The 22,174-nt window shown below is 42.0% G+C and overlaps 2 protein-coding genes and 1 long non-coding RNA gene across 4 annotated transcripts in view; 1 reads left to right on the top strand and 2 right to left on the bottom strand.

Annotated features, from left to right (window-relative positions):
- Nucleotides 1–1,025: 1,025 nt before the first annotated feature.
- Nucleotides 1,026–6,111, bottom strand: tmem74b (transmembrane protein 74B). 2 transcript variants are annotated; one of them, XM_037679697.1, is made up of 4 exons: nt 6,064–6,111; nt 4,491–4,548; nt 3,483–3,745; nt 1,026–2,332 (listed from the first exon to the last, which is right to left on the bottom strand). In XM_037679697.1, the coding sequence occupies exons 3-4, from the start codon at nt 3,696–3,698 to the stop codon at nt 1,718–1,720; spliced, it is 831 nt and encodes a 276-aa protein (XP_037535625.1). In that variant the 5' UTR covers nt 3,699–3,745; nt 4,491–4,548; nt 6,064–6,111; the 3' UTR covers nt 1,026–1,717. The 2 variants fall into 2 exon arrangements, with proteins under 2 accessions (XP_037535625.1, XP_037535626.1); XM_037679698.1 differs by lacking the exons at nt 4,491–4,548; nt 6,064–6,111 and having other exon boundaries at nt 3,483–3,746.
- A 2,665-nt stretch (nt 6,112–8,776) lies between these two features.
- On the top strand, nt 8,777–13,610 carry LOC119412662. Its single transcript, XR_005186936.1, has 3 exons — nt 8,777–8,841; nt 11,575–11,798; nt 13,553–13,610. It is a non-coding gene; the product is annotated as an uncharacterized LOC119412662 (long non-coding RNA).
- A 5,144-nt stretch (nt 13,611–18,754) lies between these two features.
- Nucleotides 18,755–22,174, bottom strand: part of rbl1 (retinoblastoma-like 1 (p107)) — a 16,859-nt gene continuing 13,439 nt past the window's right edge. The window contains exons 18-22 of the mRNA XM_037679696.1: nt 21,235–21,306; nt 21,072–21,159; nt 20,288–20,436; nt 20,043–20,207; nt 18,755–19,129 (exon numbers count right to left, since the gene is read on the bottom strand). Of these exons, the coding sequence (XP_037535624.1) occupies nt 18,929–19,129; nt 20,043–20,207; nt 20,288–20,436; nt 21,072–21,159; nt 21,235–21,306 (675 nt within the window). The 3' untranslated portion in view covers nt 18,755–18,928. The remainder of the gene's footprint in view (nt 19,130–20,042; nt 20,208–20,287; nt 20,437–21,071; nt 21,160–21,234; nt 21,307–22,174) is intronic.

Below are 22,174 nucleotides of genomic sequence, written 5' to 3'. Positions count from 1 at the left end.
AATTCACTGTTCAACTCCACATGTGAAACCTCCAGACGTCTCCTTCGTCTGTTCATGGCGGCTGCCTGTGGGCTCCTGCCCACATACGACTGCCTGGTTAGATCAGCACTCACCCCCCCCCCCCCCCCCAACCACCACCACCACCACCACTATTTGGAGATTTTTTTAAGGGTGGAGGTGGAAATGCTTACTTGAAAAGGCAGCTTGTATGTGATATTAAAAAGCTCGTAAGTGGCTGTTGTGTTTAAAATGAGTGTTTATGTAATTGTTTTCAGTTCACGGAACCCACCCTATCAAAATAAGAGCATTCCCAGATCCTGTTCTGGTAGGATCCGGCTCAAATTAAGCCCCGCCCCCAATAAAAACTGGTGTTGGGCCACCAGATGCCCAGATAAAAACTTGTATCGGTCAACTTCTTAAGAAAATAAATACAAACTGCAAAGATAACTCAAATGGCAGGACATTCACTATTTAGATATTTTTGTTACTTTTTAGACTTTACGTTAAATTATTTTAGACTTTTAAGTTCAAGGTAATTAGGATCATAAATCACAGATGTTCATCTCTTCTCACACATCTGTTTGTTTTAACGGCTTGTAAAAGTGCTGCGAACAGAAACAAATAGATCCAAACGTCACAACGGTTTTCAAATTTTGCATACCTGTGTGTGTGTGCGTGTGTGTGTGCGTGTGTGTGGCTACACGGTCCTTGGCTAACTGGCTCAATATACAGACTGGAATACATCGGCGTAATAATATTTGTGAATACACAATTTACAGTGCGATAACTCGTTAAGGCATACTGTATTCTTACACGACATAAATAACATCCGTTTATATAGAAAACAGAAAAGCAGGCGGTGAGTTATTAAAGGTTTGTTCCGCTCAAAAGCAAACTTTTAGGAGCTTTGTTCAGACATGAAAGCACCCAGAGCTCTTTTAAATAAAGTACATCCTTGTTTAATAACCAGCAGAGGCATCTAAGTATGTTTATTAAAGTACAGTACTTAAACACAGCTTTGATATACTTCTGCAATATTTTAATGGATGTTATATTTAATTTTTTACCCTTTATGCTTGAGGTTTTTTATTTTCTGCACAGTTGCTCCTTTGTTGCTGGCAGTGAGAATAAATGTTGCTTTCAAACTGTTGATGCTGTTCTCTCCTGCTTCCATCGCACTAAATTAGATTCATTAATCACGTCGCATTAATGTTGAAAATGTTGGGACGCCGTGTAAAACGAATTCTGCTTTTCTCTGCGTTTCACACAACTTTTCAGAATTAGATTCGAGTATTTTCCACTTTCGCTTGAGGAGTTTTGAGATCAGTTTGAAAAGTTCCCGAACTTTCGAAATAAAGAGTTGGTCTCGCGTTTCGTGGTGCTTCTTTTTAACGATGTGCTTTTATTTTTGTGACGGTTTATGATTAAAATACTTGATGAGATTCTAATTTTGCACTTAATTACCTCTGACTGTGCTCTTGTCCTCACTCCGCTCCTTACCTTTATCTTCTACCAGTTCAAGCCCTCTGTTGAAAGTCATACATCCTTCACCATCGGTTACAATAAATATCCTTTAGTGTTCGGTTCTGTTCATCCCAACCGGGATGAAGCTGGGTCCGTCCAGCTGAACGCTGTGTGCTTACAATGTGCTGCTCCTGTGGGCACAGAGAGAGGACCTGCGTACCCATAATGCAACTGGGCGCTCACTCGGTTGAAGTTAGACTCCACATGCAGCAGCTGAAGTCGACGCAGCAGCAGCAGGAAGCTGTCTGCTCGGTCCTGGTTCTGATTTGGAGTCCTGGCTGTTCTCTGGCTGTGTCTCTGCAGGTTCCACCAAAAACTCCTCGCCTCCGTCCTGGCCGTCGCCTCCTCCCACCTCTCCAGTCGCCAGCTGCTTCAACCTCAAGTTGACGGAGCCGTAAGTCCTCTTGGGTCGAACGAACGCCGCCCGGCGTCGGTACATCTCGCCTCGGCAGATGGACACCATGAGCAGCACGGACAGGAACATCCCCCCCAGGGTGAGCAGGCCCAGGCCCGCAATGATGCACTTGTCCAGGTGGGAGCCCAGCTGGGCGTAGTAGATCTCCAGCTTCTCCATCTGCCGTGCAGACACGGAGTCCGGGTCCACTTTGGCCTCCCTGGGGATGGTGTAGGCGATGACCACCAGGACAATCCCACTCACCAGAAACACAAGCGCCAGGATGAAGCCGTAGTCGGCGGTCTGGTCGTCAGCCGGGCTGAACGCTGTGAAGTCCTGACCTCCTGCTGCACCTCCTCCTCCTGCTGCTGCACCTCCCTCCTCATCATCGTAAGACTGAGGCGAGACCTGCAACTGAAAGGAGGGTGGTTATAGATAAAATAAACAAACTCAGTTAAAACAATCAAACAGAAGCTAAAATTAGCACAATAGTAGCTGAATGCTAAAAGTAGCAGGATGGTAGCTAAATCCAGAAATGTAGATAGTAGCAAAATGTAAAAAGTAGCAAAACAGTAGCTAAAAATAAAAGTAGAAAAATAGTAGCCAAATGCTGAAAGTAGCAAAATTGTATTTGAAAGCTAAAAATAACAAATAGTAGCCAAAACTATAAGTTGCAGAACAGTAGCTAAATGCAATATGGTCACTAATGCTAAACATAGCAAAACAGTAGCTAAAAGCGCTAAAATGTTAGCAAATGCTAAAATTAGCAGAACAGTAACTAAAAGCTAAAAGCGCTAAAATATTGGCAAATGCTAAAATCAGCAGAACAGTAGCTACTGTAAATGCAATATGGTTGCTAATGTTAAACATAGCAAAACAGTAGCTAAAAACACTAAAATGTTAGCAAATTCTAAAATCAACAGAACAGTAGCTAAAAGCTAAAATAAATAAAATGGTAGCTAATGCTAAAATAAAACAGATTAAGCAAAAATAGCAGCTTGTACAAAAACAAACTAACAAACTGAGCCCTGACAGATCCCATCTTTAATGATAGCAAAGGATCATGGGTAATTTCCTGAACTGACAGAAGTACCTTTAATCTTTGTAATCTCTGTTCCAACATTTAAATTAGTCTTTTGTGTGATTATGTTTTGTTATTATTTTAACTCAGAAGACCAAAGTCGTAATAAGAACTTCTGGCTGAATAAAGTGCAAAAGTAAAAACAAGAAGATGAAACAAAAGAAAACTGCAGACCTCTCATTATCTAAAGAACCATCAGGACGTGGATTTTTCCACTAATCTGTTATTTACAGAGATTTTACCAGAAAACTGTTAATACCTCTGTAATGATGGTGAACGAACAGGTTAGTGCTTTAATATCGTTTTGATCTAAAAATGTGTGGAACTGACTTCAAAACTAGTCAAATGGTTAAAATTTACTTCAGACAAAAAGCAAAAACAGCTGCTGGATAGAAAGCACGCTGAGATTAGATTAGATTACAGGAGTTCAGAAACAAAGCTGCCACTTTGATCCTAAATGTTTAAAAAGATGACCGAACTCACTTTACGGTCGCTTGACGTCGAGGGCTGACAGTTTGGAGACACGGCCGGTCTTTGCTGCTCTTCCTGTGCGTTCTTCGGCTCCTCGTCCTGCTGGTAGGAGGCGTTCTCAAAGCCCCGGGTCGCAGACCCCCAGGGTCCGGAGGCCGGCGTTGGAGACGGGCCTCTCCGGCCTCCTCGCAGCTCCCGGAGCTCCACGGCGTTCAGAGACGACTCCATCGATGTTCGCTCATGTCTTCATCAGACTCCGATCCATTTGGTCCTGACTGTGTGAACGGATCACAATAATTACTGACGGATTGGGAATAATAATCTGTAGATTTGAGCTTTTATCCATCAGGACATGGTCTTTATTCACGGTATTTTCACTGAGGCAGATGTGCTACAAACTACAGCATAAGAACATTTGGGCGCATTGGGAAAAGAGTTCTGACATTTTTTAAATGGGTGTGCTCTAAAAATTACCAACTAAAATTAAAGTTGAGCCCACAGTTATAAACAAAAATATCTTACCTGCTGAGCTCACCAAGCACTTATGGAATAAGTTCAGTGTGCTTGATGCAATAAATGCAATTTAACTTATTGTTACGGTTTTGACAACTATACATTCATTATAGTTTCTTAAACTACCGTTTGGGAGCACAAAGCTTTTACATCCAAATGTACAACATTTGAACTCTTACGTGGGTTAAAATTACATTTTTGTGTAGTCGATATTTTACAGACAAGTTTATTTTTAATATTTTTGCTCTAATACCCAGTCAGTGACTTATTTTTAACAAAAATTTAAAGAAACGTTTAACAAACTGGCGTCATGTTTGATGTTTTGATTGAATATCAATTTCAAACTCACTTTATATTTCTCTGAAATGAAGATTTTGTTGTTTTCTTTGTGGCACCACCGAGAATTTACAAAACTTAGTCATGTTTTCAAGACTTCTGCAGTTTTGTTGTGCTTGTTTATTTCTGCAGGCCTGTACCAGCAGGGATGACACAAGTCAGTTCTCTCACCTCGGTGGTTACTTGACTCCATGTTTCCTCCTCCTCATCGACCTGACGCCGTCACTTCCTGTTGAGATAAACGAGGTTAAAAACAAAACAGGTTGCATAAAAGGTTTGCACCTCCATGTGCACCCATAGATCTCTGTGGCGTCGTGCTGTGGGATGAAGGCGCTTCAGAGAATTTGGCCGTACATCCAACTGGACACAACAGCAGACCACGTGCAACCAGCCCAAGACCTCCGTCCAGCATCTTCACCTCCGACATCGTCTGAGACCAGCACCCGGACAGCTGCTGCAACAACCGGTTCACATAACCAAAGAATTTCTGCACAAACCGTCGCACAGCGTCCTCTGCGTGCTCGTTGTTCTCATCAGCGTCTCCACCTGACTGCAGTTTGTCGTAACTCGAGTGAGGCGCTCACATCCGATGGTTGGAGAGGCGCTCTCTTCACTGGTGCACTGGTTTTCACTGCACAGACGGCAGACCGTGTGTACGGCGCCGTGTGGGTGAGCAGTTTGCTGATGTCATCGTCGTGAATCGAGGGGCACACGGTGGAGGTGGAGTTATGGTGCGGGCAGGTGTTTGTTATGGACAATGAACAGGGGCTGGTGTGGGCACACGTGGTCTGTGGTGAGTCCGGCTGGATTTACTGCCAAACTCTCTGAGCGTGGACATTCCAGCAGTCAGCAGCTGCACGCTCCCTCAAAACGTGTGACACCCACTGTTACAAAACAGCACGTTTAAGAGTGGCCTTTTATTGTGGTCAGCCTAAGCTGTGCAACAACGCTGTCTAATCAGCATCACACCTGTGAGGCGCAGGGATTATCTCAGCAAAGGCGAAGTGCTCACTAACACAGATTGATGCAAATTTATGAACAACGTCTGAGAGAAGAAGGCCTTTTAGAAAAAGTCTTAGATCTTTGAAAAGTGGCGGCAAAAACAAAAGTGTTGTTTATTTTTTTGTTCAGTTTGAGACTTTTGTTCTGCAGATAAAATAACTTATGTCTGCAGCCGGTATTCTCTGACATACTTCTTATTTATCAGAGGGGCAGGGAGCCTGGGGGGCCAAATAGAGCCTGGAAGGTCACGTGGGTGGGTGGGGGGGTGTCACAGGAAGCCTGGGGGGCCAAATAGAGCCTGGAGGATCACGTGGAGCTGGGTGGGTGGGGGGGCCACAGGAAGTCTGGGGGGCCACAGGGAGCCGGAGTGGCCCTGAACAGCCGTCAGTCTTTGGTCCCGCAGCATCACCGTGACCTTGTGATGCTGCCAGACTCTGGACCGAAACAGCCCTGCTGTGTGCGTGCGCGCGCGCAGAGATAAGATCAGCTGATAAGCAGCGACTGACACGCTATTCATTAGCCGGAGCAGGAGATTCATATCAGGACTGTTCGGTCCTGGTCTACAGGAGCGGGGGTGATGCGGATTTCTCCGGACGGAACCAGCGGGGCTGGGCTGAGTCCAGGCGGATCCGCCCCGAAACAACACTCCCCAACGGAACCGATCATGGGCGGTGGTACCGAACCGAGCACGGAGAGGCTGGATGCTGAAGCGAGGAAGAGGAGGAGGGAGGAAGGATCTTACCTGGAGCTGACGGGTACCGAGCGGGATCCAGGCGGATGTGAAGATCCGGAGAGATGGATGCTGCGGAGGATGGGGGCGGGGGGGGGGGGGGGGCACTGACCATGCGCAAAAGCAGCTTGTGGTTTTCTGGACTGGTGTGAGTCACACGAACCTCTGACCCACATCAAGCTGAGGCAGCGCCCCCAGAACCACAGACAGATATCGGACCAGTGGCGGTTCTGGAGAGGGGTTGGACAAGGAGTGGCAGCTGCCACTAAATAAACAAATAAACAAATAAATATCTGGCCACCTTATTTGTAGCCAACGTTAAATCCAAAAGTTGAGGACAGGTCCACACTAGAACTTCATCACCTCCCCCATCAGTTTCATTACTGACCACATCTGAAGACTGAGGTTCTCCAGGGACAACGTTTGGGTCAGAACCCTCAGAGGTTCTGTGAACACAAAGACAAAACATGCAGCGCTTTGACTCCAACATCCAGTCGTTTGGGTCTTCCTCTCACACCCAGGCCCGTTCAAATCTGATCCACTCGCAGAAAGAAAGACCTGCCTTTATCTTTATAACTGTTGCCATGGCAACAGGCATCCAGAGTATTAAACCAGCAGCCTTAACAGCTTTGCCTTGCTTCCCCGTTGATATTTGCACACATCTGCCTGATTCCAGCTGCAGCATTTCGATCTGTTTTTAAAGAAACTGCTGCCACGAGATCAAGGAGAAATCAACGCCTTCGCTTTTCTAGCTGTTGAATCTTTTTGTGCTTCTGTTGGGCTGACATTAATATTGATGATTTGAATTTCTACAGATTTTTGATTGAGTCCATCCAAAGCTTCTTTTGTGTGTTTCTTGTCTTTTTCCTCGGTTTGAACACTTCTGGTGTTGGATGGTTCTGTTCATGGCCTTTCAGATTTAGTTTAATGCTGACTGATCTCTGTCGATGTTCAGATGGTCCTCCCTTTTCTAATATTGATCCTCCTGTGTTGTTTTAAATGCACCGGAAATAATTATTAATACCTGATACTGAGTAACTGTTCTAAAATTGTTTCTGAAGCTGAGTTATAAACGATACTTCCCTAATCTGAATAACCCTGTGCAGACGGTCCTTTGTGACTTCCTGTCTGTCTCTTCCTGTTAAACACCTCATGATGGTTTTTATTTTATTTTTTAACATTTATTAGTAACTTTTTGAATGTGCACTGCCCATGTTAGTCTCTCTTCAAACCAGATACCAAGACACTTAAATTGTTTTTCTCTTTCAATTACTTGCCTATATAATTAAATGCTCCTGTTTTTAGTTTTCTACATCGACTTACAACAACCTCGCTGTTTTTTTGTTACATTTCTTAAATACCATTTTATTTTTACTTGTTTTTCTCAGTTTGTACACATCCTTTATGCTTGTCTATTGTTGTTTTGTTGTCCATTGTTGTCATCACTCATTGTTAAAGTCAGGTCTCTCTTGTAAATGAGTCCCCGAGGCTCAACGGGATGAACCTGTATAAATAAAGGTTGAATGAATATAACCTAAATTCACTACTAATAGTTAATTATTACCATTGTAATTGCTTCCTGTACCTTTTAAATAATAAACTGTAATTTTTTCCTCTCTTCAGTCATTTTTTATAACTGTTTATTATTGTTGCTGTTGTCCATTTTTGTCATCATTCTTTGTTGAAATCAGGTCTCTCTTGTAAATGAGTCCTCGAGGCTCAATGGGATTTACCTGTATAAATAAAGGTTGATTGATTGATTAATTTTATAACAACCTTTTTGAGCGCCAATCCAGTTCACCCTCCTAACCAGCAGGTGGCGGTAATGCTCCAAAATATTCTCCTCCAACCGCCAAATAAAACCGAAGAAGAAGAAGTCAACTGCTTCCGGTGTCGGTCTCGCGCCAAAGAGCAGTAATGGAGGGCGCAAACACCAGCGGAGAAACCGAGGCGGTAAAAATCGTTTTGCAACGCAAAGTCCTAAGTAACGATGTCTCTGTTAGGCTCACAGAGATGGCAGGAAAGTCTTTAATAGTCCTGAACTTTTTGAGAGTCCAGTGTGACGGGGTTAGCACGCAATATGCCGCTTGTAAAACCTGTTTAGTGATAGTTAAATACACCAGGGAGTCGGGGACGAGCGGTCTCCTGAGGCACACCTGTAAGCCAGATTACGGAAAGGATCAGCTAAACGTCTCTTCGTGCGTCAAACGGAAACTATCGGATGTCGAGTTTCCGCTGACCAACAAAATTGCTCGCATGTGCAGCCAAGATTTAATCCCGTTCGACGTGGTCGAGGGGAAAGGCTTCATCAACGTCATACAGGAGATGCTCGACATTGGAGCCAAATATGGCGCCAACGTTCAGCTGGAAGACATCCTGCCGTGTGCGCGCGCGGTCTCCCGCCACGCTAAAGAAGAGTATGAGAAAATAAAACAGCTGGTCATCGAAGAGCTGCGTCAGGTCTCCACGAACATTTTACCTTGATATCATGCAGAGATTTCCTAACACTTAATCTGTTTTTTTCTGCTTAATCCCAATAGTCTAAATTGGTCGTCTGTTTTTCATGCAAGATACTTTGAGGGTAACAATGTAATTCCTTTGGTGCAGACTAGAGACCATGCTGTAACCACAGACCTGTGGACAGAGGAGAGGACCAGCACACATTACGTCACCGTTGCAGTCCAGTACATTTTAGACTGGAAAATGGTGAACCGGATTCTGGCCACAAGGGAGTTGGAGGATGTCGAATCCAGTGACGAAATCAGAAGGACTGTGGAGGGAATCCTGCAGGTACCAGATCATCGTTATTTACATGGCGTGTGCAATAAATGGGGCCAATTAATTCATAAAATTGGGAAAAGTATGAGAACATGGTGCAGCAGTAACAACAAAAACATCACGGAAGGATACAAGTAGAGAAGTATAAATAAGTACATCGGTGCGTCGCTGTCCCTCGCTGTAAACAGATCTGCCTATGGCAAGCAGCAGCTTTAACAGATTAATCATTTCTCTTAATAGCACAGGGAGTTTTTCTTCATTTGATAGATTAAGGAAAACATTTTGTATTGTTGTATGACATATGTAACGAGAGACGTTATTTATCTTTGACCCATCAAAATGAATGCGGTCATTTATTTACAGAATCAAAGATTAACATCAAACATTTACATTAATTTGGCAAAATATGAAACAACAACAGCATAATTAATTTTACAGGAAGTGAGAACAATACGGCGATTGTTTTCACTTTTTCAGCAGAACAGCAGACATCAATTCACACGGCGGTGATTGAATTTCTAGCAGAAACAAGAGTTTAAAGATGGAAAATTGAGATTTATCTTACAGAGAGATGTGTGAGGGAATTTATCTGTTTTAACCAGAACAGCACGCTCCATTGAAATCAGCTTGGCCAACGGTACGCTTGGTCGAAATAGAACTTTTACCTTGCAGACGATAGCTTCAGCGTCGGTGTAGAGCTCTCCTTTTGACTCTTTCAGCGTCTCCGTGAGGACAGCTAAAACCTTAGGAGTCGTGTGAGGTTATCCAAACAGAAGTTATAATTCCCAAAATCGTCTCTGGTTCAGCTTGTTTGGTTTAGCAGCATCCATGAATGCCTGGTTGCATTCACGGACTCCCAAACTCCCTGCACTCTGGGTTCCAAGAACTCTGAAACTCTCTCGAACTCTCTGAAACTCTCATGTTGAACTGGGAAGTGTCCATTTAAATGGGCTCTACTTCCGGTTCATTTGAGAGCTTTTTGATTGGTGGATGGACCAAAGCAGAGGTGTGGTTTGTGATGTAAGGTGTTATGGAAAGTCAAGGATTGTTTAAGAACAGACAGAAAGATATCATGGAAAAACCAGACTTCGTGGCGTCTCTACTCAGTATCTTGCTGTAAAAGTTAAACATGACATTTCTTTTCAGTAAACTTTTTAGTTGACCGAAACCTGAACTTTAACACACTTACAACTTTGCTCACTTTCAAAGCAGACGATCAAGAAATTGAATCATTACTCTGTAATGTACTCTAACTTGATTTCACTTTGAATTGAGGAATAAAAATCATTACTACTGTTTAAGTAGATAAAAATGAGTAGTTCACTTCAACATGTAAACATTGTTTGAACTAACACAATTTGATTATCAAAACATTTGTAAAATAGTAATGATCATAGAGAATTGTCTTTTTCCACTTGATTAATTCAAGAAAGAAAGTCTCAGGATGGGTCTAAACTGTATTTCTGGATTCAAATCAATGAAATGACAGTTTCTGTCCATCTGGTCAGTTTTGACATAGGCCTAGTCCACTACAGTATAAATTCAAACTTTTTAAAATTAATTTCTCAAAAAATTTTTTATCGTCTTGGTATCCTCCTTTGCTTGATATCTGCATTAAGCATGTGTAAATAGTGCAGGAGGAGAGTCTGCGGTGGCGTTAAAGCAGTCTGCTCCCCACATAAATAGTGTAACTTATTATTTTTATACATGAATGTTTCTGTTCAGTGCCCTGAGACGACTTCTGTTGTGACTTGGTGCTATATACCGTATTTTCCGCCGTACTCGTCGCGCCACCCTTTAAGTCGCATCAGTCCAAATATGTCTCAAAAAGTGGAAAAATCCATAAATATGTTGTTTCACCGTATATGTCACATCTATTATGCGTCACCGCCGACAACTCGGAAATGTGGACCAGTGTTGTTAAAAATCGATGGGCTGCCAAATGGCGGGAGCGTGCACAGGAGGACTTTAGTTAGAATTTAACAAGATTAACACTTAAAAACAATTATTTGTTTGCTCGAAATTATAGCGAATTTGTGTTTTAGTTGAACTTTTACTTAATAAATTCACTTTAATGGTCAAACTGGCTGCATTTTGCCGGGGCGGTGCAGCTGGTTTGACGGTTCCAAGCAGCCAGCAGAATATATGGCAAGCCGATTGTGTCATTAATAGCTGGTGAAGATTCTCAGTCATCCAGGACACGGTAAATTCAAAGCATAAAGTATAATAAATAAAGTCCAGTTGTTTTTGAATTGGAACTTTTTTGAATTTGTCATTACAGCCACGTTTACCTATTACATGATCCAACAGCATGCCATACTGATACTACTACTCTGCTGCCATCTAGTGGCTGAAAATTGTACTGCTCAATTTTTTAAAGTCATAATGAATGAAAACGGTCATATCTCAGCTAAAAATTGGTTTATAAATATGGGAAAAATCCACAAATATGTCGCTTCGACCTATAAGTCACAGGGAATGTAAATTCTGCAAAAAACTGCAACTTATAGGCTGAAAAATATTGTAAATAAACTGAATTGAATTGAGTTGAATAATCAGGTGTCTCTTGTAAATGAGTCCTCGAGGCTCAATGGGATTTACCTGTCTAAATAAAGGTTGAATGAATTTATAAATTTATTGCAAAGTGCTCTGTACAATTATATTATTGTTAAACATTCTGTTTTATGATGATATTATGCCTGGGCTTTTCATTTGCTAAGGTTTTATGTGTTTTTAACTTAACAGGAATTTGGCATCCTGAGCAAGGACACTGTCTTTGTGACGGATAATAGCTCAAATGTGATGGCAGCATTCAAGGATTATGTGCGAATCTCCTGCGCCGACCATAATATCAACTTGGTCTTAAAACACACATTTGACCACTTGGATGAGGACAACCCAGCACACAGCAGCATCATCAAGCTGTTTAAGGAGACCAAGACCCTTGTTACACACTTCCAAAGAGCAGGGTAAGACATACAATCTTGTCATCTCTGCCTGGTAAGACTGCTTAAATGATTATAAAATATAAGTGAAATAAACAAAGAGCAAATAAGCTACTGTAATTTATAATTGTGAATCCAAAAAAGATTAAAAGCAACTGGACTTCTGTTCTGCAGCTGAAGCCGTTTCAACTTCTCATCTGAGGAGCTTTTCTCAGTTCAGTTTATTTATCAAGCGCCACGTCACAACAGAAGTCGTCTCAGGGCACCGAGCAGAAACATTCATTTCCATAAAAAGTAAGTTAATAACATTATTTATCTGAGGAGCGGACTGCTTTGAGTTTAACTTCATGGCAGAATGCTCATCTGAAAAGAACGGGGAGTGTGAAAGGGGTTTGTAAGCTCAATCATCCAGTAGATGAATCACAAAAAATAAAGTTAAATCATGTCATCTGGACAAGTTTCTCCCTGTATTTATCTACCTGGATGGTTGAGTTTACAAACCTTTTTCTGAACCACTTTGGCCTTGTTTGTCCTCAGGCTGTTCCTGTGAGTTGCATGTTGGCCCCCTGGCCTAAAACATTTCATTGTTGTACACGATGATCGATCATTTTCGAGGGATGGTCCCTTTTTTTGCACGTGTTAGAAGCCGGTTCCTGGGAAATTCATCAGGAGCTTGGCTTGAAACACAGCAATAGCTATGTTTACATGGACATAAGCGATCGGGTTAAACAATAGTTTGGAATAAAAACGCGTCATGTAAACGCCCCATTTGAATTATTTTTTATTTATTCAGCGCGATCCGAAATAATTTGTAATCAGAACGAAACGGGTGGTTTACGCCGATTCCTAACCCGAATGGTGTCCACGTAAATGTTTAATCTGTTCATATTTTTTCCGATCGTGAAAAAACGACCTGACTGCGCATGTGCGACGTTGTCATTTCCGCCTGGCTAATGCTAATAGTATTAGCATGTCGGGGAAGTAAAACTGGTCGGTGAGCGACAACGTTTCTACTAGAAACTTTGAAAGAGCTCAAAATGATCTGTATGACCTGTAGCTCAGTCAGGGAGCGCAGCAACGTCTCCACCGTCATTAAATCCTGTCGCGGGTCCATTTTGGCTCAGGTTTGTTTACGTTCGTCCCGGAAGTAGAACTTCTTCTGTGTTTTTTTAAGGAGAGTTTCCCACTCTGCTCATGTCAGTACTTGTGTTAAGAACAAAGCCCGCTGCATGTAAACGCTACGTTTTAATTATTTAATCTGAAAACATTTCAATCCGGTCAAAGAATTTTGCGTATGTAACCATAACTAATGTAAAAAGAGAGAAACCATCTTTAAACAGAGGAGGTCTCAGATTTCAACTTTCATAAACCCACAGTGCAGCTTTAGGCCTGATGCCCAGTCAGTTTCACACCAGTCAAGACCAGTTCATGTGACCAGAGTGGTCCATCTGTGAGTCAGACTAACAAACCCCTATGGTGAGGAGTGAAAGAGCAATCTGCATGTGCTAATCTTCAAGTTTACAGAACACCTCCAGCTTTGTAACTTGAACCCCCACACTCCCTGTTCTTAGAAATCTTAGAAGCGAAACGTCTTCAGCTGCAGAATCCAGTTTTTGCTTTTAATCTTTTTTGAATTCAACGTGTCCTGGATGACGAGAATCTTCACCAGCATGCAACTGTAAACCTCTTCTTTTAATAAAATATTTTTCCAAAAGAAAGGCCATGAAATTGCAACTTGTCGTCACTGTAACCTGCACGGTCTCTTCTTTCAATTTTAGGTTACAAAAGGCGCTGGACCAACCGCTGAAGCAGGCTGTGGAGACGAGGTGGAACACCAGACTTTCAATGCTCCAGTCAGTAAACGATGCTCTGAAGTCTGGGAAGCTTCATGACATCCTGCTTCACCGAAACGAGCTCCGCTACCTCAACCACGTGGACTTTGAACTTCTTGAGGACGTCATCCAGATCCTGAAACCTTTTGATGAGGCGACCAGGCACCTCTCCACTGATCAGACACCCACCCTCCACCTCGTCCTCCCAACCAAGGCAACCCTGCTGAACGGTTTGCTGACCCAGGATGGAGACGGTGCGATTGTGAAAGAGGTAACTTGGTTGGTTTTTATCCTTTAGGTTTATCGTTCAAGTAGCTAACAGGAGTTGGGCCCGATCCAATAACGGCGATAAAAACAAGAACAGAATTGAAACAATGTTTGTTAATTTTTAAATTTAGAACTTCTCCTTCGCCTGAGAACTTTTATGCCCTGTGATAATGATGTTGCATGTACCATCGTGTGATTTCACTCCTCCTCTAGCTTAAAGAGAAGTTGGCCCAGGCCGTGGAGCTGAAATTCAAAATCCACCTGTACCATAAGGTAGCCACAGCTCTTTGTCCTAGCCTGAGGAGCTTCTTGAGGAAAAAACTGTACGGTCACGAGTACGAGGAGGTCATCAACACCCTGGCAGCACTCGCAGGAACAGAGGAGAGAATGAGAAGCCGTGTGAAGAAAGAGGGTGAGTAACACTAGCATCAACAGAGCACTCAGCAATCCTAAATATGAACACAAAATGTCTTCATTTATCTCGTAATGTCTAATATACGTAATACTAATAACACACAACACAAATAAGTACCGTATTTGTCTAATAAAGTGGAAAAATCCATAAATATGTCTCTTCGCCGTATACGTCGCATCTATTATGCGCCACCGCCGACAACCCAGACATGTGGACCGGTGTTGTGCCAAAAATCGATGGGCTGCCAAATGGCGGGAGCGTGCACGGGAGGACTTTAACAAGAATTTAACAATATTAACACTTAAAAACAATTATTTGTTCGCTTGAAATTTTAGCAAAGGTGTGTCTCAGTCTAACATTTGCTGAATAAATGCACTTTAATGGTCAAATCAGCTGCATTTCGCCGGGGTGGTGCAGCTGGTTTGACGGTTCCAAGCAGCGAGCAGAATGAAGGTGGGGAGCTACGGCAAGCCGACTGGGTCATTAGAAACTGGTGGAGATTCTCAGTCATCCAGGACGTGGTAAATTCAAAAAAGTTCAAACAAAACAAAGTATAAAGTATAATAAATAAAGTCCAGTTGTTTTTGTCTTGAACTTTTTGGAAGTTGTCGTCATAGCCACGTTTACCTATTACATGATACAACAGCATGCCATACACTATTACTACTCTGCTGCCATCAAGTGGCTGAAATTGGTACTGCTTTTTTTTTTTTTTTTTTTTTTTAAGTCAGAATGAATGAGCCATATCTCAGCCAAAAACTGGTTTATAAATATGAGAAAAAATCCATAAATATGTTGCTTCGGCCTATAAGTCGCAGGGCAAAATTATGTAAATTATGTAATTATGTAAATTATGCAAAAAACTGACTTTTAGGCCGAAAAATACGTTATGTTAGACTACAAAGAACTACAATGAATATGGCAGTTTTATAAGAATCTGTTTTTTTCTTTTTAAAGATTCACCTTCAGAGCCAGTTGTCACAGAGGTGCACAACTTCTTTGCATTTTGTGTTGAAGAGGAGGAGAGGGAGGAGGACAGCGGCGATACAGAGTCATGGGGCCGCCAGTTGGTGCTACAATACATGAGTGACTCCAAGTTGAGAGGCTTCCAGTCTCTTCTCAACTTCTGGCAGGAGAAGTCCGGTGGGCTAGTGCCGGTCGCCAAGAGGCTGCTGGCAGTCCCAGCAACGAGCACTCCTTCCGAGTGCAGCTTCAGTGTTGCAGGGAGGCTGATTGAGGAGAGGCGTTCCACCCTCAATCCACAAAATGTAGATGAAATTTTGTTCCTGCATAGCAACACGTAAGGTTCCTGGACTGACTATCAGAATCGTCACATGCATCTAAAGCATTAACACGTTTTTGTGTCGTTAGCCCTAATTAGTTTCTGGGCAGTGTTTTCTTGTTCAAATGTGCTGAAGAGTGGGAAATACGCTGATATGGCAGTTGTATTTTTGTTTAATATTTGTATTATATGCACATTTTTTTTTCTTTTTCCAAAACCGATATATGTAAATGTAATGCATTCATGTTTTTTTGTTGTTGAGGACTGTTCTCTTGCTTGGTGCATTTTTAAAAAAAATTTTTGGTTTGTTTAAGTAATTTCAAACAAGAGTAATGTCACTAATTAAATAGTAAAACGCAACTTTATTGGTTGTTTGTTCATTCAACTAAGGTAGACATGGTGTGACCCATGTACAGTTTGTTTATTAATTTATTTTTTACTGTGACCTCCAAAAGAGTTAGAAACAGGGACTCAGCAGCTGATCCTCCGTAGAAAAACTACCGGTATAGGGACCACAAGCCATGTATTATTTATGTTTTGTGCTCTGTTTAGTGTTTGTTGTTGTCGTTTGGATTAAGGCAATAAATGCCTCCCTCTTTCACCACAGATGAACTGTTCCTGTTGCCATATCTTCTGCAATCAAACCGCAGAACACAAAGTAATCTAAAAGTAATAAGTCGAAGATCACATTCAGTATATCCTAAAGACCAAATGAAGAAAAATGGGAGCGGTCCAGGAGCGGGAGTCATTTTACCAGGAGTGGGATTGGACGGGAGTGAAAATCCACTCCTGTGTCACCCTCTATGGCCGAGCCAGAAATCGCTGGAGGGATTATATATTCTCTCTGACCTGGGAACGCACCGGCTGCCAGGAGCAGCTGGAAAATGTTGCTTCGGGGAGGGACGTCAGTTTCTCCTCGATCTGTTGCCTCCACGACCTGACCACAGGTGTAAGTGGTAGAAGGATGGATGGATATAACCTCGTTTTCAATTTGAACCCATATACAGGTGAGTAAAGTGACAATGTACCAATGTAGAGCAAACAACTGTCAGAAGACACGATGGTCACAATACGATTCAGCTTATGTTAAAATAACTCGGACTCAGAAAAGTGCAAAGAGAAATATTGTCCAGACCAATGTTTTATCAGTTTTATAAATATAGCTTTAAAGAAAATGTTTTTTGTGCTTCTCGGTAGCAAATGATCAATGAAAAGGGTCTGGTATTTGACCCAGTGATTGTGATTCCTGTGTAAGAACATAAAAAAAAATAATACAAACAATATTTAAGTATGAAAAAAGCTAAATTAGAATTTGGAAACTATTATTTTTTAATCAAACTTCATGCTCCATAATCCAGTTAAAAAAATCTTACAAAATTAAGTCGGGTCATCTGTACTTTTTGTTGTTATTGAAACACTTTCGTCCTTTATCCAAAGGACTTCATCAGTCCGAGGAGCCACAACAAACTCAGTCCCACAAGCAGAACACTCGCTTAGTGGGACAACCAGTTTGATGGAGATGAGATGGTTTCTGGAGTCCGCCTTCTCCCTCGTCGACTCTTGAGGCAGCCGTGACCGAAGTGGTTCAAAACATCAAAGCTCAGGTTCAATAATCCAGGTACAAAATGCAACAAAGTTAAGCCAGAAACCATCTTATCACCATCAAACTGGTTGGTCCACCATGTGACTGTGCTGCTTGTGGGACTGAGTTTGTTGTGGCTCCTCGGACTGATGAAGTCCTTTGGATGAAAGACAAAACATCTAAAAAAAAAGAAAACGTCCGGATGACCAGACTGTCGGGTTTTGAGCTTTAGTTTTCTAAAATTCATGTGAAACCAGGATAACATTTTGTCTCTTAAAATATTAATAAATAATAAAAAAGCTAAAACGTGCAGAGGACTAAAGAACCACTGAACAAAAAAATCATATGAAGTGTATTTTATTTTACAAAACTGAACAGTTTGTAGAAAATACAATCATTGATGTTAAAGTAAGACAATCACCTCCATTATTGATCTTTTTTTAAGTTCCACAAAACTTGGTTTGTTTGTATTAAATGTTAAAATATATAATTATTTCTGAAAAGCAGCACTGTTCCAAGAATCAGAAAGAGTTCAAACAGCGATCCCGTTAATATTCTGTAAATGTTCAGGCAAGTCTAAAAATGATGTGTAGATGCTACACACTTATCGTTAGCATTAGGTCTGTTTACTAACAGCGTTACACATTAAACGGTTTAAAAAGCACAAAGAAGTTGCCAAAATAAAAATCGTAAAGCTGAACTACCGGTATTTGTCAACAGAAAGGAAGTTTTAACACAGAAAGCATCATGTGAAACTATGTACAAGTTCAAAATAAAAGTTAAACCTGTTCTTTTTATGACCCAGAGTATTTTAACACTATTTGCCTGTTGATCAGTGAAAGTCAACAAAAAGCTGATTGAAATGCCTGACTGTGAACATCCATGGCCTCCACTGTTGTCACAGCAGCAAACGTTTAAAATCTACTACGAAGATCACCCCAAACTTTAAACTGACCAAGTAGTGCTGTAAGCACCTGGTACAGGTACGTAATCACCAGTAAATACCTGGTGCATAGCTGTTAGTTACTGGGGACAAACTGGTATGTACCAAGAACCTATCGTGTACATAACTGGTACACAAATAGTAACGGGTACTAACTATGTACCCAGTACATACCTGATGTAGAGCTTTTTATTACTGGGGACATAATAGCTACGTACCAGGAATGTTCTGGGTACATACTGGTACTAACCTAAATATCAGGCATGTACCAATTGTATGTATCAGGAAACTTTCTGGTACATAACAGGAACTAACCTAAGTAACTAAGTACCTGTTAAGTATAAAGCAATTTCTAGCCAAGTACCAGATATGTACCAGGTAATTACCAGGTGTGTAGCGTGTACGTAGCTAGTACCTACCACACATAATCGGTACTAACATGGTAAATGTAACACTGTAAAGGTTAACAAGTCACTTCACAATAAAGCCCAGTTCCTGTAGGTACCAGGTTCTGTACCTGGTACTCACTCTGCCTGTTCAAAGAGGGGATTGTTTTGTTGATGCACCCGTTTTGAAAACGGATTTCTTTAAGACGCAGGTAAGATGATGACCTGTTCTGTGTTTTGGCTCCGGAAGTGGCTCAAATGTCTCGTTTGTGATCGGATCTTTAAGGTCACAGGAACAAAAATGGAACTAAAATGACGTTTGGGTAAAATAGAAATAAGATCATACAGGACCGTCTCTCTGACCTTCAGGTCAGAACATGGGAGTTCTTAGAGTTACAGCTGAAACGGGAGTTTCTCCGCTGGTGGTTTTCAGATCGTTGGGGAACGTTACTTTTCTTGACTCTGCCGCTCCGACAGGACGTCCTGCAGACGCTTCAGCAGCACATCTTGACTGCTGCCGTTCTCTGGACACGTCCTCTTGTTTGGCGAGTCGCACATAGGTGACATCATCACATCCCCTTCCATAGTGAAGGCCCGTTTCCTGCTCACACATCCCTGCCGGATCATCCGGTTTATGTCGGACAGCTCCTGTGTGGAGACAGTGAAGGGTTCGTTTCATTTTGCCCATTTTCTAAAGCCTCAAATGACTGGAAATGAATTTGATGAAACTTGGGATTACAATGTCTTGTACGGCAAACAAACCTTTAAATTACTGAAACTTTAGCTGCCCCGGCGACAGCGTTGACTGACGGGGATTTTGACATTTGCAAGATTTAAATTTTGAATTAAAGGTTTTCGCAGATTTACTGAACACCTCAGCTAAAACTCAGCCAGTACTAAAATTTGATGTTAGCTCCCAGTACACTGAGCGCTAACTGAATGTTTCTATATATTTTTCTACTTCTCTATCACCTATTAGCATCAACTCTGTCTGTTAGCAAAATATCTCATGAACCGCTGGATAGATTACAGTGAAAATGTCAGGAAATAGTCATTGGATGTGCATCTACTGATTCAAAGGGAAAGAGCGCCACTTCAGAATAATTTCTGTGGATTTCTGGGATTAAATCTGAAAAGGAATAGGTCAAAGTGCTCAGCAAAGTTTATGAGTTAAATGGACTGCACTTATATACCTTTTATATACTTATACTATAAAGCAAATCTGAATCTGTAGAGAATAATCAGAGCTTTTTCACATCCATACGCCGATGGGACACACATTGGAGGCAATGAGGGGTTCTGCGTCTTGCCCAGGGACACTTCGGCATGTGACCGGTGGAATCGAACCCCCAACTCTTGCATTGAAAGACGACTGCTCTAACCACTCAGCCACAGCTGGCCCTATATATATTTTTTTTACTTCTATTCATCTTTTCATAGGTCCAAATGTAAATCAAAGCGATTGATCCCAGCAACCGTTTGTCTGTTTAACTTCCTGAAGCTCTTGGAACAAAAAGAACGAGCTCTAGTTCCTGGTGTGTGTGTGTGTGTGTGTTCTTGCCTTGGACGGGCTGCTGTTGATCCTGTAGGTGTAGGAGTTTGGTGTGAGACAGCCGGCGGAGTTCTTGTGAGGGGACACGTACAGCGAGTGTCTCTGACTGACCCGGCGAGGCGACAGAGGATGAGCTCGGACCGACGGGAACGGAGACAGAGGAGGAGCGTCCGCCTGGAGGAGCCAACACAGTCGCGTCACGCTGCAGCTCGTTACAAACACAACACCACTGTGAAGAACCGTCGCTGTCGTACCCGGTTATCGTTGGCGGCGTATCTCAGCGCAAAGCTCTTCATCTTCAGGACGAACACGGTGTTGTAAAACTCGATGAGGTCACCACGTACCTCCCCTCCTGATTGGCCAGAATTTGTGCCACCTGCGAGCGGATTGGCTTTCTCTGCAGCTACGGAAACAGACATCAATCGATTAATTCAAGTTATTTAAAAAAGGGGCAAACTTATAGAGTGGTAACTTTTCTAATGTCTTTTTTTTTTTATTCCTAATTCTTTTAATCCAGAAAAGAAACACAATAAATGATTTTACAACTAGTTACGAGTTGCAGACACATAAACGTTTCTTTTTATTAAACCTTTATTGGCCCTTCATCTGAATTTAGAAGTCACCTGCTTCTAAACTATAAGACAAGACAACCGTTCAAAAAAAACAGATAAAAAGTAGAAATTACAAAAGACTAAAGTAAAAACTTTTTTATTGCTTATATGCAATATCTTCTGTATTTGTTCTCAGTAAAAAGCTCATTTTGTTTCTTTGAAGATGCAAGTTTTGAGTGCAGAAGCTGAACTGGGACGTCACTATTTCAATGGTTTCCATCTCAAACCTTCTGTTAAATTCTAATTATTCCAAAACCTTCAAATTACCAACAGCAAGTAAAAAATATTGAGAAATAAACAGTGTTGTTGATTTATTACTTTGAAATGCAACAGCGGACCACAAGTTGTTGATGACGTCTTTGACGTTTTCTGCTTTAAGCGTTCTGCTGCACAGCCTGTTTTTAAAGCCACGTGTGTCTGAGCTTACATTCTCCTCCTGAAGCAGAGTCCACCTCCATGTTTTCATCAGCTGGATGCACCCTGGGAGTCCGACGCAGCAAGACGCTGCGATACACCTGAGCACACAACGTGCACAGAGTAAACCTCTGCGCGGCTTCAATTGGAAACGTTCATTAAAGTGCGTTTCTCACGTGGCTGCTGGCTTGAGGCTGGCTGCGGTAACACTTCATGATGTCCTGGAAGGTGTGAGTGTCTTTGGTGATCTAAGATAAGAAAATTAACGCAGTTAATCTCAGAGTTCTTAAAGGAACTGCAGTTACGCTCAACACTTCTAGAAAAATAAATTTGATTTCATTAGGGATACAGCCGTTGTCCAGATAAGAGGTGTCATTCATCATCAGCTCGGTTGAGGTTCTGTCATGTCCACGGCCTTGGGGAGGGGGGAGGAGACAGACAGAGCGTCTTTGTTTTTCCTAAACATGCCAGGAGGAGTTGAGATAAGTCCGCCGTCAAGAACACAGTTTGGGTCAGGCAGAACTTATGAATTGCAGTTTCTGCCTTTTTAAAGTCTCGCTGGTATATATTCTTCTGATGGTAAATCCCAACAGCCGAATTGATAATTTACGCCGAAAGTCGAGCTCACAGCTTCTCCAAGATTATTCCCACCATTCATGGGTGCTGCCAGTGAGTTCACAGTCCTGATAACAGCTGCTCCAGCTCTGACGCAGCTCCACATAATTCAGTCTGAGTGCTGCCGAGCTTCGACACATTCACACGAATTTGTAGACGATCCAGAATTCACCAGCCAAAAAGCAAAAAACCAGTTGTCGTCATGAATCCAATTTGTTTCCGTGGAGGTAAGAGGGTCCTCATTACCCTGACTCCTGTCGGGAGAAGTTGATCAATTTTGTTGAGAGACCAGTTGATCAAATCCTTTGAATTAGGAAGGTATGCAGAAAAAAAAAGAGGCTCTTTAAGGGTTCACAAGACGAAAGAGTGCAAGCAGTGAAGCGTGCGGACGGAGCACAGGAAGACACGTCTGTCTTCGTCGAAGCACAGAGAGAAAAAATCTTGCTTTGGCTGAAAAAACAGATTAAACTTGTAACATTTGGTGTAAAAACAGATTAAACT

Source organism: Nematolebias whitei, chromosome 7, assembly GCF_014905685.2.
Source record: "Nematolebias whitei isolate Nwh7 chromosome 7, NemWhi1, whole genome shotgun sequence".
NCBI classification, from domain to species: Eukaryota; Metazoa; Chordata; class Actinopteri; order Cyprinodontiformes; family Rivulidae; genus Nematolebias; species Nematolebias whitei.
Note: the sequence above shows the minus strand (reverse complement) of the source record. Positions and strands in the feature narration are given on the sequence as shown.

What these genes read in the sequence shown, in the direction of transcription:
- tmem74b (XM_037679697.1), bottom strand. Translation starts at nt 3,698, where the DNA reads ATGGAGTCGTCTCTGAACGCCGTGGAGCTCCGGGAGCTGCGAGGAGGC. An exon ending in CGACGTCAAGCGACCGTAAA is followed by an intron (nt 2,333 to 3,482) that starts GTGAGTTCGGTC and finishes CCCTCCTTTCAG; the next exon opens with TTGCAGGTCTCGCCTCAGTC.